Source organism: Egretta garzetta, unplaced genomic scaffold, assembly GCF_000687185.1.
Source record: "Egretta garzetta isolate BGI_Z169 unplaced genomic scaffold, ASM68718v1 scaffold260, whole genome shotgun sequence".
Lineage (NCBI taxonomy): Eukaryota > Metazoa > Chordata > Aves > Pelecaniformes > Ardeidae > Egretta > Egretta garzetta.
The window spans coordinates 470,227-486,497 of record NW_009258662.1 but is presented as its reverse complement, the minus strand read 5'-3'; the positions used below and the strand labels follow the sequence as shown (position 1 = coordinate 486,497).

The 16,271-nt window shown below is 46.9% G+C and overlaps 1 protein-coding gene across 1 annotated transcript in view; it reads left to right on the top strand.

Moving 5' to 3' along the window:
- Positions 1–16,271, top strand: part of LOC118453341 (collagen alpha-1(VII) chain-like) — a 109,046-nt gene that overhangs the window by 16,152 nt on the left and 76,623 nt on the right. Inside the window, exons 11-26 of the mRNA XM_035903878.1 lie at positions 286–432; positions 630–749; positions 1,375–1,533; positions 2,800–2,928; positions 3,226–3,375; positions 4,074–4,211; positions 4,650–4,796; positions 5,820–5,939; positions 8,994–9,140; positions 9,736–9,939; positions 10,259–10,398; positions 11,561–11,684; positions 12,983–13,126; positions 13,439–13,629; positions 14,106–14,237; positions 16,024–16,120. Coding sequence (XP_035759771.1) covers positions 286–432; positions 630–749; positions 1,375–1,533; positions 2,800–2,928; positions 3,226–3,375; positions 4,074–4,211; positions 4,650–4,796; positions 5,820–5,939; positions 8,994–9,140; positions 9,736–9,939; positions 10,259–10,398; positions 11,561–11,684; positions 12,983–13,126; positions 13,439–13,629; positions 14,106–14,237; positions 16,024–16,120 — 2,289 coding nt within the window. The remainder of the gene's footprint in view (positions 1–285; positions 433–629; positions 750–1,374; positions 1,534–2,799; positions 2,929–3,225; positions 3,376–4,073; positions 4,212–4,649; positions 4,797–5,819; positions 5,940–8,993; positions 9,141–9,735; positions 9,940–10,258; positions 10,399–11,560; positions 11,685–12,982; positions 13,127–13,438; positions 13,630–14,105; positions 14,238–16,023; positions 16,121–16,271) is intronic.

Sequence of the window (16,271 nt, the reverse complement as noted above, 5' to 3'; positions counted from 1 at the left end):
CCCTTGCAACCCAAAACATTCTATGATTCTGTGATATACATTAGCTCCTCAACCAAGATTTGCGCTTGTTGTACGAAGCCCTATCCCTACCATCTTTGGCTTGAGAACCTTGGTGGCACACATGCAAGCCAGGAGGATGAAATGCCATTCAATCTCACGCAATTGTGTAGTTCTCAGGTGGTTGTTTGCATGGTTGCCCGCTGCTTTCCCAGGCATGGGAGACCCAAGGAGAGTGGTCCTCCTTGGTCTGACCCAAGGGAGCCCAGACGTTATTTCTCTTTGCAGAGGGCAGCATCCAAGATGTGAACCTCAGCAACACCTACACCTACTACATGATCCAGGGGCTGCAGCCTGGCACAGAGTACACCGTCACCATCAACCCCATCTTTGGGGATGTTGAGGGGCCAGTGGTGAGCGGAAAAGCAACGACGGGTGAGTGCCCTGCAGCAAGAGTGGGAGCCACCCCAAGCAGACACAGATGGGGGTCAGGCTGTGCTGGCAGCACAGAGCTGGTGTCATTTGTAGTCACCGCCCTGGTGTAGAAAGCAATCTGGTTCATGAGAGCTTTCAGGGGCCGCTTAGAAGCTGTTGGGACCTTGATGCAACTGGTCAACTTTGCTCTCTTACAGTGGCATCGAGCACCGTCCAGATGCTGAAAGTGAGTGAGATATCCATCAACAGTGCTCTGGTCTCCTGGGACTCGGTTGCTGGGGCTACTGGGTACCGAGTGGCTTGGGGTCCTACACCAGGTAAGATCTGATATCTTCCAGCCTGTATGACCTCCACTTCTTTCTGTATAATGGGAGATAAGGCACTGGGAACCTCAGGGATGGCAGGCGTAGGGGCATGTCCAGCTCATCAACTGGTCTGAGCAGCCTCTCCCACAACTTCAGGGCATGAACTGACACCAGAAATTATTCCTGCACCTGGCCCACAATGCAGCAGGCAGGGTCCCTGCAGCAACTACGTTCAGCCTGACCCCAGCCCAACGTATATCCCAGTGGGTGCAAGAGTCCTACACCACCTTGCCTGGTCATCCAGCACCAAGGCTTTGCAGCTCCCTGGAGATGCTGGGGAGAGGCAGAGCCATCCTGGACTGCACCACGTTACTGTGCGCCCTGCATGTGAGAGGTGGTTTGGTTCCTTCAGTTCCTCTCAGCTGGTTTGGATCCTTTAGTCATTCAAATTCCAAATAAATAACCATAGGAAAACTCTCTTGCCCCAGCACACATACGGGTATCCTACAACAGAGGTTCAGTTGAGTTGGAGATGGACTGCCAGAGAAAACATGGTGTCTTTCCCAGTATGTAACAGAGCAGGTCTCCAGATTCTTCAGTCTTTATCCTCTTCTATTTTATTTTCTCTCTCCCAAAGAGTTCTTTGGCAAAGACCGTCCTCGCCAGTTGGCCCTCAACAAGTCAAGCACAGCCTATCAGCTCCGTAACCTGGCCCATGACACAGAGTACATGATTTCCCTCTATGTGCTTTTTGGCTCGGTGGAGGGACCAGGGATCACAACCTCAGCCAGAACATGTGAGTACAGGCAGGACGTACAAGTAGCTACCACAGCACACAGCCCTTGGGTGGCTGGTTCAGCCTTGTGTATCTCTACAAAGCCCTTACACTGTGCCTCCTGCACCCCACTCCCATCACCTCATGTTGGGGACACCGCAGTGGTGGTCCTTTTCCCTGCTGACCTGCTGTGCCTTGTAGTTGAGACCGTGAATCCCAAAGGCTCTGTCTTTTCTTCCTGGGAGTCTTCAGATGCAAATTGAAGCCAATGTGCTCTGCAGTGGATCTGTTCATGTGCCATGGGCTTGGGCAGAGCTTCAGATATGAACTGCCCAATCTGTGCACACTGAGCTTCCAGGCATCCCAAAATCCAGACCAATGGCCAAAGTCTTCATCATTGTCAAAGAGTCCAGCTGGAAAAGAGATGAGACCTGGGTAAATTCTGCTATGGGCAGCCATAGGGAGATAAACGGCGAGGAACATCCTAATGTGGTCCTTTCTGCCCGGTGACAAGGGCTGTCCCCTGCCTCAGTGAAGGGGGGACTCCAAAGGGCTGTGCTGGAAGATCAGGTTGCCTGGACAAGAGGCAGCAGATGCAAATCCTTCATGTAACATGGGGAAAGACGGTGGTCTAGTTGATGGCCAGAGCTTGTTCTCCCATGGCAAACTTCAAGGTTTCTGCATCTTGGTGGGGAGAAAGGCAGCAGTCCTGAGCGTAGTGATCAGAAAGCAGAGGTGAGATTTGTACAGTACCAGATGTATCCTCAGAGTTTAAAAGTCACAGAAGGTGTCTAGCAATGCTGGAATACAGTACAGAGATAATAGGCTGGCCCTTGTGAGAAGTGGGCACAGGAAAACACTGATAGCACCCATGGGAGCCCTGGGTGGATGTTTCCCACTGCAGGCAGTGTGGGAGCACTGGGATTGGGATTTCACCACTCCCTGGATCCCTGTATTGCCTGTCCTGGGCTTGCAGAGATGCTCCTGCCTGGATCTAGTGCAGAATACGCTCCTCAGTGCTAAGGGAGGTAGGATGTACACATGTTTACAGGGGAGTTGGACTAGATGACCTCTAGGGGTCCCTTCCAACCCAAAACATTCTATGATTCTTTGATTCTATGTGGCCCAGACCTCAGGCAGTGTGAACTGGTGTCTCAGAAGGTGAGGATGGTCAGACACTAAGGCTAAGCAGAGATACTACTTTTAACTCTTCTACATAATTTTGGCCTCATTATACGGATGAGGAGCCCTGCTGGACAGTAGTCTAATGCTGTCTTCACCTTGCAGCTCCTCTTGGCTACGTCTCCAATTTCAAGGTGATGTCCTACACCAGCACAAGCCTGTCTCTGGTGTGGAGCGCCATGGCAGCTGCCACCAAATTCAAAGTCACCTGGAGCCCTGTGGGAGCAGGCAAAGGTGAGGAGAAAAAGGGTGCATGCACTTGTTCCTGGTACAGACCCATGCCATGGCCATGGGAGCCACTTTTCCAAACTTCTGCCTGAGGTAGGAAAGAGGTTTCACTATTGAGAAACATGGTCCTCAGCCTGCATCCGTTGGTAATGCTTCCTTCCCTGTTTGAATTTGTGCACTTCTATTTATGAAGATAATCCACAAAGTTCTGCAACAGCAAGGAATGGCTTCTTCCTTTGGAGGGGGTGCCACCAGCCTCACTGGTGAGCTACAGGCTCTGAAGTATCCCTTTATTTTTTACAGAAAAACAGGTTTCCAAGACTCAGTACCTGGGCAGTAGGGTGTTGGCTTACCGGATTGACCACTTGCTGCCCGACACCCTGTATAAAGTCAGCGTTCGAGCTGTCTTTGGTAAGACCGAGGGGCCGGAGGTGACTCTGACTCACTACACAGGTATGTCATGGTGGAACAACCCTCTTTATGTTGGGAAGCAAGGGCTGGATTCATGGTCCTGTGCATTGCATGTTGATGGTAGAGTGACATGAGTAGCCCTCATAGCTGGTAGCAATAAACCATGGCTGTTCCCATGGGTAGGAGTGGACGCATCCTTATGGCCTGTTAAACAGGCTTGGCATAGGTAGGCAACCCTGGATGTATTAACAGGTTTATTTATCCACAGCCATCTCAGGAAGGTAGGAGCCTCCCTGCAGGCACCTTTTGGGGTCAACTCACCAGCATGTACTCTTGAGGTTTGCCATTCCTTGATTTGTGGCTCTGCCTCTACAAACTTGGGGTCCTGGATCCTTTTAGTGTCCTTTTCGTGTGGGTTCATCTGAACCACAGATCCCCGTGGTGCTTTTAAGGTGCGTCTGGATGATCTGTCCTCTCTTGACTCCCTCCTCATGTCTCTGTGTCGTGTCGCCAGAGTTTGGTGCAGGTGGTAAGAGATGCGGATGAGATCCCTCAACTTAACTGCACAGTGCTCCTCTCCATAGCTTCATTAGGAAATGCAGCCTGGCATCCCTGGATAATGTCTGGGAAGTCGATATTGCATAAATACCCATCTTTCTTCAGTGCCATAGCTTAGAGCCATGAACTCTGCGTAACTTGGGCTGTTATTTCAGACATCTCATCCTGGTTAATTTTTGCAGCATCTCTTGCAGACTCCAACCCCATCCAGACCGTTCAAGATCTGAGGATTACTGACACTGGTGTAAATAGTCTGAAGCTGTCTTGGAGGAGGCTTCATGGGGTAACTCATTACAAGATATCCTGGGGGCCGTTCAATGGTAAGCATCCTGCTCTCTTAGTGAGGTGCGGTAGGAGGGCAGAGCACAAGGAACCCCGGAAAATGGGAGCTTAGCTCATTCCTTTTCCCACAGGTGATCAGGGTAGATGGGGACTGTAATGTCTATGGGAGCAGGTTGAAGGCCTGTAACTGAGCCAGGTTTTAGTTGCTAGCAAAGATATCACTTTGATATAGGCCTAGTTGGGATTTGGGAAGTCAGAGAAGTTGTTCCCTTCTGGCAGCATATGTGATGCCTTTGTGACCAGATTTCTCACCTACCCGTGCCTCAGTTTCCCCACATGGAAAATGAGCACCTAACACTCCTCCCTGGTGAAGGCCCATGAGATATGTGGGAGGAAACTGCTGTAACAATAATTGTTAATAGCAATTACCCTGCCCTTTCTATGTAACACGGGGTTTTTTGAATGGCTTCTCTTAGATGGCTTGGAAATGTCCCAAGTGGTTGCAGCAGAGACAGTCTCCTTCACGATCCCCAAACTGAAGGAGAGCACCATCTACACCATCAGCCTGTCTGCAATGATTGGGGGACGGGAGGGAAGCCCCACGCTCCTCACAGCCAAAACTTGTGAGTACAGAACCACTGGGTGAGGACAAGAGCATCTCTACATTGGTGCTGGGGGCTCTCTCTTCCTAGGGACTCTGATGGGAGGTGAGGATGGAAAAAGAGCAATATTGGCTGTTAGACACCTTACTGCTTCTCAGGTCCCACCAGCCAGCACGCCAGAAAACATGCATCGGTCCTTTCTCCTTATTACTGAGAAACACTGGGACTTTCCCTGTCTTCCCCTGCCCAATAACCACCGTGAGATGCTGTTTTTCATAGAGTCATAGAATCATTTAGGTTGGAAAAGACCTTTAAGGTCATCAAGTCCAAGTTGTGACACGTTATCTTGGAAATTACCTCTTTAGTTACAATATCTTGACCATTTCCAGTAGATAAAGGTAAGCATCACTCACGATGCTGTGGCATCATGCAACTTGATTGATGCTGCAGAATAAGCAGATTGGGAGATCGAGTGGTGGAGGCTGGGGGTGTGGAGTCAGCGTGGTGGTTCCGGGGAGCACTAGCATCTGGCACAAGTGAGCAGGCAAAAACTTTATTGCCTGTCTCAACAGCTCAAATTTCACTGTTGGTTTAGAGAAACACCCAGCAGGCCAGACTGAAGATCTGCCAACAGTTACTTGCTAAAATTCCACCAATTCCCACCAGCTGAGGATTTGATCTGATTCAGCTTTCTGGAATCCCCTCAAGTGCTGCAAGGGCTCCTTCCTCTCACCAGAAACATGGTATTTAAGGAGGCAGAAGGTGTCCGAAGCTCTTTGCAGGTTAAGGTGTATTCCTTGGCACACACATCTTTGCACCTTAGAGTAGATATGATCTGAGAGATTCATCAGCAGCTGGAGCTGTGGACAAGTGCAGAAGAGATGTGCTTCATGCTCATTGTTTCTATCTGGACTTTTCACCTTTGATTTCAGTGGGGCAGGGATTTGAGCTTCCCAAATGATGCATCAACTTCCTTTCAGCTCAAGCAAGCTCTCGGTGGTAGCTTCTACCCACCCTAAGCTTTGTTTCTTTCTTCTCTAACAGTGGATTTACCCAAAGTGACTGAGTTTGCAGTGCAGGAGGCTGCAGAGACCAGCATTTTGCTGACTTGGACGGCTGTTCCTGGGGCATCCACGTACCTATTAACATGGCGCTTGTCCTCAGGTAATGTTTTTTTGGCGGAGAAGGAAGGATGGTTTGTAATTTGGTCTCCTCCTGTTTGAGCTGCCCCATCACCCTATGGGATTTGAGGATGCAGCATGGACATGTCTGGCTTGCCCTGTGGTTTGTTTGATTCAGTACCTGGTCTTAGAGCCAGCTGATGCTGCAGAAGATGCAAGTGGCAGGTATTAAAGGAAAATTCTTTTCACCGCCAGCCTTAAGGGGCTGCTGTTTCCTTCAAGTGTCATGACCTGTGTCTCCAAATACTGCCCAGTTTGACCTGGGGTAAATGATGCCATCACCGATGGCACCAACGCTGAACCTTCTTTTGAACCCATCTGCACCCTGTTTGGCAGGAGAACAGAGGGTTGACCCTGGGAACTTACATACACCATGTCCCTTCACCTCAGCTTCTTTATTTGGGGGAAAAAGAGGGGGAAAAATGGAAGCTGGTCCACTGAGGAAGCTCACAAGGTGACCCATTTGGCCATTGTAAAATCCTTAGGGGAAGAAAAAGGAGATGTGAAAATCCCTTAGAAAAACGCTTGCTGGTTGGCGCTATCAGTGTCTCTTCCTCCAGAGTCACTAGCTGTCCATCAGGGATAGCTGCAGCGAACCAAACAAAGGTTGTCATCCATACAACCTTAATTCTTATCTGTTTAAAAGCTTTGTAAATAGCTTTTAAAACTTCCTTAATAATTGCTCACAATTTCTAGCATGTATTTCTTTTTCCAATTGAGTCGGTCTTACGGGGTTTGCCCTTTTAAAGCACCAACTATATTATTTCTTCCTGGAGTGGGCCTAAACCTCTTTGAGTATAGCAAGATTCCAGTCGTTGCTTCAGCTGTGAACTTTTTGCTAGGGATCAGTTCATCTTCACAAGTCAATAAAGAAAACAGATCTGACACAATTCGCCTGTGCTCCCTGCAGTGCTTTTTTGAGTTACCAGGTCGTCAGCTTTAATTTTTTTTAATTCCAAGGACATTTTGGTATTGGCAGTTTAAGACTTGCAGCATACATCACTCAGGATGAAATCTCCTGTAGTAGCATTATTTTTTTTTTGCTCTACGTATGATGGATAAGTGATCAGGGAACTGAATATTCAGTTCTCTAGGGAGATTTAAGTGATCTAATGCAACTGTTCCCCTTCTGTGCCGCTCTGTTAAAATATCGATCCGTAAGTATTCAAAAATCATTGGTTTCAGAGTTGTCAGGGGCTCAGAAATGGATAATACCATGTCTGACAGTCCCCCTGTGCCCTCACTCGATCAGTCCTTCTGAAATAGGTTTATAACTATTGATTTAACATTCCAATCAGATGAATCTTGCCACCACATTTCAATAGTACCAACGAAATCAAATTTATGCTCATAAGCGAGTAATTCCAATTTCTCTTGTTTAATTATCGAGGCTGCCAGCATTCGTGTATAAAGGCAGTTAAGAATTTTGTCCTTTTTTTTTTTTTTTTTTTTTTTTTGTCTCTTGGTGCCTTGATTAATTTTCTCCTCCACAACTTGATTATTTCTAAATGAGTACTCACTCATTGCCCATTTCCCTTGCCCCCTCTTTTAAGCTCACTTAATGCCCTCCTCCCTGCCGGCCGATTCTAGCCAGCCTGCCCTATAAAAAGATTGGGTCCCCTTCTACACAGCTGGAGGTCATCCCAGCTGTAGACCTCTTCTGTCCAGTGTAAGACAAAACCAAACCCATGTATGTCAATGGGGCTCCATCCAGAGCCAGCCTTCCTCCCCCATGTAACAGGAAAGACCTTGAAGAAGTTCAGCTGGACATTGCCCGCCTCTCCTTTCTACTTTCTCTTGACCATTCTTGGGGCACCAAAGTCACAGTTTTCTTATCCACCTAATGAATAGAAGCTTGTTTAATCTTGCATTTGCGCCTTGAGCCTCACAGTCTCTTGTCCCTTGCAAAGCATCAGCTTCATTCTTCATAGGAAATTGCCCGCAGCAAAGACCATCTTCCTTCTCCAAAGGTTGCAGATTTCTCCCTGCTTGCCAGTCTTGTGCTGGGCATCCCTCCCTGGGCATGATCCAGGTACCTCCTACCTCAGTCCACCATGGGTGTCTTCTTTCTGTCCCAGAGTATGAGTGTGGTAACCATACACTATTTCTTACTGTGTGAAAGACCCATCGTGTGAAATAAAGGGGGTTCGTGCAAAAGGAAAAGTTGCTAAACTTGACTGTTTGGGGGTCTAGGCAGGCAGGGTGGGTGGTGGGCAGCCATAGATCTCTGTTTCAGCTTGTGTTTCCTACACTGACTCACTTCAGATAAGGTAGCATGGCATCTAAATACACGAAGGGAGGGGAGCAGAAGAGTTTGAGTCAAACTGTAAGAGGGACTTTTTTTTTTTAAAGGAGCAAAACCTCTCTTTCAGCATTTTTGGGGGGTAATTGAGAACTTCTAATGAAAATGAAAGAGATTATTTACAACAATTTTATTTCTTTCTGTAGAAACTCAGATTTTTTTAAATTATTTTTTAAAGGGAAAATGCTATTTTGGAATGAAAAGGTGCAAGTTTCACTTTGAACAACATCAAAACTCATCATTCAGTACTTCCAAAATAAGACCCAAAATGTCAAAACTTTATTATGACACTGATTTTTCCTGGCATTATTTTAACCAAATTTCTCAAGTAAGTTTGATTCTACTTTTCAGCAAACTTCCCATTCATTAACAAGAAATAATCCTGCTTCTATACATGCTAACCGCTGCAAACCATTGGTCTCTCACAGAGCTCAGCCTCAGACACCACCTGGACCAAATACCCTCTCGAAACACTTGTAAATGCCCATTTTCTTTTCCTGTTCACATACTCAAGAACTCCCTTGTCAGATGCAACCAACCTTATTTCAGCTGGTTTAGGACCTGACCATCATAGTTTGCAAACATGTCTTACCAAGAGCCTCCACTCCGAAGCCCAGGACCCATCTCATCCCCTTGCCAAAGGTGGTGTCATTCAAAGATGGGATGATCCAGACGTGGGAGCTATTTTGAGTTTCTCTGGCTCCCAGTCAATGCATGTTTCTTCCTTTTTCACAGCTTCTGATCTTTCCCAGGAACTGTTATCAGCGGCTTCTAGATCACATCAAGTGACAGGACTGAGCGCCAAAGAAATGTATTTCTTTTCTATAAGACCAGTCTTTGGAGATAAGGAGGGACCAGAGGCAACACTCCTTGGGCAAACAGGTATGAGGGCTGGAGTCTTATCACAGAATGGCAAAGGTTGGAAGGGACCTGGGGAGCCCATCCAGTCTAACCCTCCTGCTCAAGCAGGCTCACCCAGAGCAGGGTACAGAGAACAGCGTCCAGGAAGGGGTTGAATATCTCCAGAGAAGGAGACTCCACAGCCCCCTTGGGCAGCCTGGGCCAGAGCTCTGTCACCCTCAAAGTCAAGAAGTTCTTCCTCACATTCAACTGAAACCTCTTCTGCTTCAGTTTGTGCCCATTGCCCCTTGTCCTGGCGCTGGGCACCTCTGAGAAGAGTTTGGCTCCATCCTCGTGACCCCCACCCTTGAGATATTTGTATGTGTTGATGAGGTCCCCTCTCAGCCTTCTCTTCTCCAGGCTAAACAAGCCCAGCTCCCACAGCCTTTCCTCATAGGGGAGATGCTCCAGTCCCCTCATCATCTTTGTTGCCTTCCTCCTTATGTTGCAGTTTTACCTAGGTAACTGCTACTGAGGCTAATTTCTTGGCTTCTCTACCCTTCTGTTGCTTTGCTAGGTAGAGGCATCATAACTAAAAGAGGTTTAGCAAACACCTTTTTTTGTCTGTCTCTTACAGTGGGACCTCACGGAGATTCTCCTGGGCCAATCGTTCCCGTGACTTCTGCAAAACTGGATATGATGAGATCCCCATCCATATCTCCTAGCAATGTGAGGGCCACTCCTCTTCCACTGGCCACCACCACAATGCTACCACCAACCCCAGACACCCCACTATCGACCACTGTAGTGTCTGCACTCCTGACAACTCTCCTTGGGCCAAGTGAGTGTGTATCCATGTGTGATTTGATGATGATGTAGCAGTAGGTCAAAACCGCCAGGAACCATGGTCTTCTCTGATCTCAAGAGCCAAAACTAGTCTTTATTCATTGAGCAGTGAGAGTGGACAATGTCAGGGAAAGGGAAGACATGAACCCCATAAAATGCAATGAAGCTCTCACCCTGTGGGGTGAAGGTGCTGCCTGTTTGCTCAACGACACTTGGTATTTGTGCTTGGGTTTGTTTTGTTGCTCTGAACACAAAGAAATGTGCTTCTGCTTTAGGACCCCCCAGCTTACAGACATCCTCTCTTCCTTCTGCAGTCTGTGGCAAGTTCAAAGCAGACATTGGGTTCCTGGTGGACGAGTCCTCAAGTATTGGCCAGAGCAATTTCAATAAAGTGAAGGATTTCCTCTTCCGGATCATTTCCTATTTCCCTAAGATTGGGCCTGAAGGGACACAGGCAAGATTTTGTTATTCTATTTCCTGGGGGTGTTTTCCTTCCAAGTGTTCACCTTCTGCTCACCACCGCAATGGCAGCAATCTGCTCACTTACATGTTGTAGCTCCGAAAGGCTAAGTGCTCTGCCTAAAGATGTGTGTGTGTCCAACAAAGACATGAATAAGTCTCCTAAATCTCAGCCTACTCATCTGGATACATTTCCATTTCTTGGTTATTTTTCCAAGAGCAAGTCATCAGGACTAAAGCAAATCCCACACCACCTAGGTTATGGAGCCCAGGGATGTGTCAGGTGCAGGTCCCCCTCTAGGACCCCATTTCTACCCATCTCCAGATTGCTAATGGGTGGAGAACCCAGATGGGGGCCCAGATGGGAGATGCAGCACACGCCACCAGCTGCGTCCTCCAGACAAGCAGAGGACCAGATCCCCAGGCCATGCTGTGAAACATCTCAAGGGCAAATGAAGTCTACACCATTAAGCAACAACTCAGCAAAGCCAACTGGAAGACTCAGTAGATGATTTATTTTGGGTCATTTGTGTTTAATTAATGTAATATCTGAACTAGCCCTTTGAAAGGGAGACCTGCATAGCTTACTTTCAGTTGATCAGGAAATGGGGAGCTTCCTGCACTCTTTACTTACAGGGAGTCTTGAAGGTGTAGGCACATGATGAAGTTATCCTGGGGTAACAAATAATTCTGGGGAATCAAAGACATTGTGATTTCGATGACTATAATATGAGCTGAGTAGTTGACCTCCTTTTGCACTCAATGAAGATCAAGGGTTTAATTCAGGAGGGATGGGTGCTGCCATGGGAGCTGCTGCAGCAGGAGATGCTCCCACCCAACCATGAGCTGCCTGAAGTGCACAGGTCTCCCATCAGTCCTGTGCTGTATCCACCAGCCTGTGCAGAAATCTCTGACGCCCTAGAAAGTTTGACATAGTACCTTGCCCATGCTTAAGCATATGGATTGTGCCCTATGTGCCTGCCAACCTGGCAGCCATTTCTGTGCCTGTTTCCAGTCTGCAAGAAACACAATCTCTTTCCGCTCCTGTTGCACCCCAACTATTTGTATCATCCAATTTAAAGCAGTTTATTGAGTGATGGCACATTTGCTGTGGGCCTGAGCCCTCCACGTTTTTTTAACCCCCTTTTCTTTGGCAGGTTGCTGTTGCTCAATACAGCGAGGAGCCCCGGGCAGCCTTCCACTTCAACCAGCACCGGGACCGCAACAGTGCCCTGAAAGCCGTCAAGGGACTGCGCTATGCTGGAGGCAACACAAAAACAGGTGTGTATGGGTGAGCTGCACACATGGGGTGGACCTTCTGGACCAAAATAGAGGCTGGAGACCAGGGACAGCATTTTCTGAGTGTTTTGAACCCATTAGAAAGTTATGGCCCGACGTTCTTCAGAATTGGAGAATGGAAGATCGAATTTAGTTTTATTTCTGGGGATGGTCTTTCCAACTAGCCTGGTGTCCTTTATCCATGTCCTAGTTTTACTACTGGGTTTCTCTTCATTATTTCATAACCTTGTCTGCACTTGAGGGAGTTTTTTATACCCAGCTTGGAGACAAAGCCCATAAACATTAGGTAAGGATAGTTGATGCTAAAGCATCCTTATTGCCCACTGTATGCACATTTTAATCAGCAAATTCCAACAGTCATCTCCTTGTTACCCTAACAACAAAACAATGTGCCCCATCCTATTTTCATGGTGTGTCATTACATAAATGTCCTGTGTTCACCTCTGTCGTACAAATATCACGGCTCTTCATTAGCTCAGCATCTTGGAAATTCAGACACTTTCTTATGTAGTTAAAAAGCTCAGAGACAGACAGCACTTTCCACCTACTTATTCCCAGCAGGACATGCCTGGTTCCTTGAAGGTACGCAAGCAGTAATATTAAATTGAAGGCGGTTCCTTTTAATTTTGCCCTTTTTAAATGGCCCACCTAAATGTATTCCCATCAGTCAACATAAAGGGAAGACTTGAGGCACCCATGTATGTTAGCGGTCAGCTTATACACCTCGTCCTGCCTCAGTGGTATTGGTCAGGAACACAGAAAAATGGGGCTTATCAAAATACAAGAATTTTGACGGGACTGGTTAGGGAAAGCAAGTGTGAAACTGGTCAGATAGCAATTTCTAGGTAACCTTGCCTCTCATCTTTCTTTTTATGGAGGTTATGTCAATAGAGGCATTTTACCCCTCATAGGAGTCTTTCCATACTGTTTTGGAGCTTCTTAACCATTTCAGTTTTGGGGAGAGTTCTTTGTGAAACTTTTCTGGTCTTTCTAAGGAAATTTGGAAATGAGAATTCTGTGGGGTTTTTTCCTAATATGCAAGGAAAATGCTTCAAATCTCCTGAAAGTGGGGGTTTTTTTCCCCTTTCCAAAACTATCTCAATTCAGTCTGAACCATTTCAGCCAATCTGATTTACTGTTGTCTTCCCTCAAAAGACATTGCCCCATGCTAGGGGCTTCTATCCATTTTGGGGGCCACACTGAATGACCTTTTTTCTCCACAGTCCCCACCCACAGACCTAACAGGCAGATTTACACCATCCCTCTCCATGTTTGCCCAGGTCGTGGTTTAGCCTACATGCTAAAGGAGATATTTCAGTCCTCCAGAGGGATGAGACCAGATTTTCCTCATGTCCTGGTCCTCATGACTGATGGGCGATCCCAGGATGATGTGTTGCCACCAGCCAGAATAGCCCATGCTTTGGGTAAGAGTTGCCCTGTTGTGTTTCCCTGAGGCCTTGGTTCTCCATGAATTTCTAGGGGGCTGAGGGTGGTATGTTATGTGATGTGTGCACTTTGAGTTGGCTTTCTTCACTCCTTCATCCTTTCTTCCTTTTGTTCCGAGCTTGAATGTCTTAGTTTGCTATAATTCACACGTGCTGCTCCAAGTGAGTTCTCGCATGGCTACTGGAGTACCTAATCCCAGCAGAGGTTATTAACAGGAAGGTTGTAATGAGAGGTTTAGAAACTCTGATCTCAAACATTTTTGCCTCCATTGAGTGAGTGATGTGTTTCAGGGATCCGTGTCATTGCTGTGGGCGTCTCAGGAGCTGACCCCATTGAACTCAACAGCATCTTGCTGCAGCAGAACCTCCAGAACGTTTTCTACGTCAGCACATTCGACGACTTCCCCCAGATCCTCCAAGAGCTGATAGAAATCATTTGTTCTGACCCTCAGCCTTCAGGGGCCCAGCTACCATCTGGGGAGGTGAGCCCTTTGAATCTAAGCCAGCTTGCTTGGCACAGGTCATGCACAAGGGCAATCTTCCCTGAGCAAAGTTTCAAAGCGAAGTCAGAACAGATTTAGGGCGCTGGGTCCAATCCTGACCTCACTTACTGTCCAACCCTAGAGATAAGGAACAAAATCTTTGAAATCAAGGGAGTGGAATTGGAGAAGCCAGAATACAGCTTTGAAAATTTTGTTGCAGAAGGCCACTGCAGGGACAGAGCACTTGAATATGTTATAAACTCATTGCCCTTTTCTAACTCTGGTTGATGGGTAATTGGTACAGATGTGAGCTTGTCCGCAGAGTATCTCCAACAGTGATATCTTATGGCTATTTCAATGGAAAGGTTGGTGATATAAAAGTGCAGTGACCTCTTGAGACCTGTTGAAGGTTGGTGTTTGGTGTCTGGTTCCAAAACCTGGAGGGTCACTAATCTAAGCTAAACTCCATTCTCTAGGTTGCCAGACATGAAGCCAACAAGCAATTGCCATTTGGTGACACAGAGAGCAAGCCACATGTCCCTGATCCATCATCAGCTGAACCACATATCCAAAAAGAAGAGGAGACTTGTGGTCCCTGGTGTTCAAAGGTGAGAATTAGTTCACTGGTGTCTCTTCAGGGGATTATATTTCAAAGAAACATATTGATCACTGCCCTGATCAGGTCACTGCTCATACCTGTGTAGTGTGCGGTGGAGTTATATCAGTGTCAAGACCTCTAACTTTGGAAACCATGTCCATGTTTGGGAAGGTCATCCTAGAATCTGCCATTTCAGCATGGGAAATGCAGCAGCCTCCTGTGCTCCTTCTCAGCAAACCAATGAAATGCTGGTCTTCCATAGATCCTGCTTCATATCTGCCAGCCCCATACAGATGTCCCAGACGTTCTGTGGCATCTCAGCTATCTCTAGACTCCATGTGAGCCACTGAACAGACCACCAAGCTGCCACTGTGCCTTACTTCAGAAATAAAAATGTTGGGAGGCAAATCTACCCACTCCTCCTACCAAGCAGAAAGCCAGAGGACATGAAGAACAGGACAGCCCCAGAGCTCATGTGCTGGTCTAGTTTACTGATGTGGCTGTAGCCAGCAAGTCTGAACAGTCGATGTTAGCTTCACTGGAGAAAATTAGAGTGTCTGTAGTAGTTGGTGGACAGCTAGTCAATGTAGTCACCAAAGTCTGGTCATGCTTCAGTTCACAGGTTAGGTGTCCACACTAGCAGAGTAGCTCAGGTGGTGATGTTTATGCTACATGGCAGTAAAAAATTAGGTGAGGTGACTGTTGTCCATGGATGGTTGAATTAGGGTCTTTACTTCATCTCTGCCAAACTCCTTTCCACAGTTTCTCCCATGGGGGAGAAGAATTGCACTGACACTACCCTGAAGTCTTGTAGATATGTAACCAAGAATATTTAGAGTCTCTCTGAGACAGAAGATCCAGAATTGTAGGTGTAACACGTGCCCAGACTTCATGAGGCATTGGTATGCTCCCTGGCTGCATATTTTCCTCACGCAACTCTGTGTTCTCCATCTTGTTCTCCCAATTTCAAGACACAAGCTGGAGACACAATAAATAATGCATGACCTCCAAGGGGGTGTCGTGGTTTAGCCTCAGCCAGCAACTGAGCACCACAGAGCTGCTCACTCACCTTCCCCCCTCTGGTGGGATGGGGGAGAGAATTGGAAGAGCAAAAGTAAGAAAACTCATGGGTTGAGATAAGAATAGTTTAATTATTTAAAATAATAATGATAATGATAATAATAATAATAATAATAATTTTACATTGTAATGAAAAGGAAAACAAGGGATTTCTATTTTGAGAGAGTCAAAACCCAGGTAAAACAAGTGATACCACTGCTCATCATCCGCTGACTGATGCCCAGCCTGTCCCAAGCAGCGATCGCTCCCCCCAGCCAACTCCTCCCCCAGTTTATATACTGGGCTTGACACCTTATGGTCTGGAATAGCCCTTAGGCCAGTTGGGGTTAGCTGTCCCAGCTGTGCCCCCTCCCAGTGTCTTGTGCCCCTGGCAGAGCAGAAGAAGCTGAAAAAGTCCTTGATCAGTGTAAGCACTGCTCAGCAACAACTACAACATCAATGTGTTACCAACATTATTTTCGTACTAAATCCAAAACACAGCATGATGCCAGCTCCTAGGAAGAAAATTAACTCTATCCCAGCCAAAACCAGGACAGGGGTTTTAAATAGTCTGAGGATATGACCAGATCTCCTTGATGGTCAGCCTTGCTGCTTTCTTCAATCGCATAGGTCAAGCTAGTCTGCATTTCACGGTTACTCTGGTTTGGGTTTATTTGCCATCCTTTGGCAGACAATCATTTCATTATCATTTGTTCTATTTTCCTTTTCCTTTCAAGAGCTTCAGGGGCTCACCAGCTCATGGAGGCTATGACCCGTACAGCTTTACTACAAAGGGAGAGAAAGGAGAAAGGGTGAGTCCCACCAGCATGAACCGTCCTCTCGGTTAATTAATAGGCAACGAAATTATTAGAACCAAGGAAGAGATCTAGCAAAGAATCATCTTCATATCTTTTATGTTGGTGTTTTGATGTATCCTGCTCCATGCTGGCTTTGAAAATCAGTCAAAAGGGAACTGATGCATGTG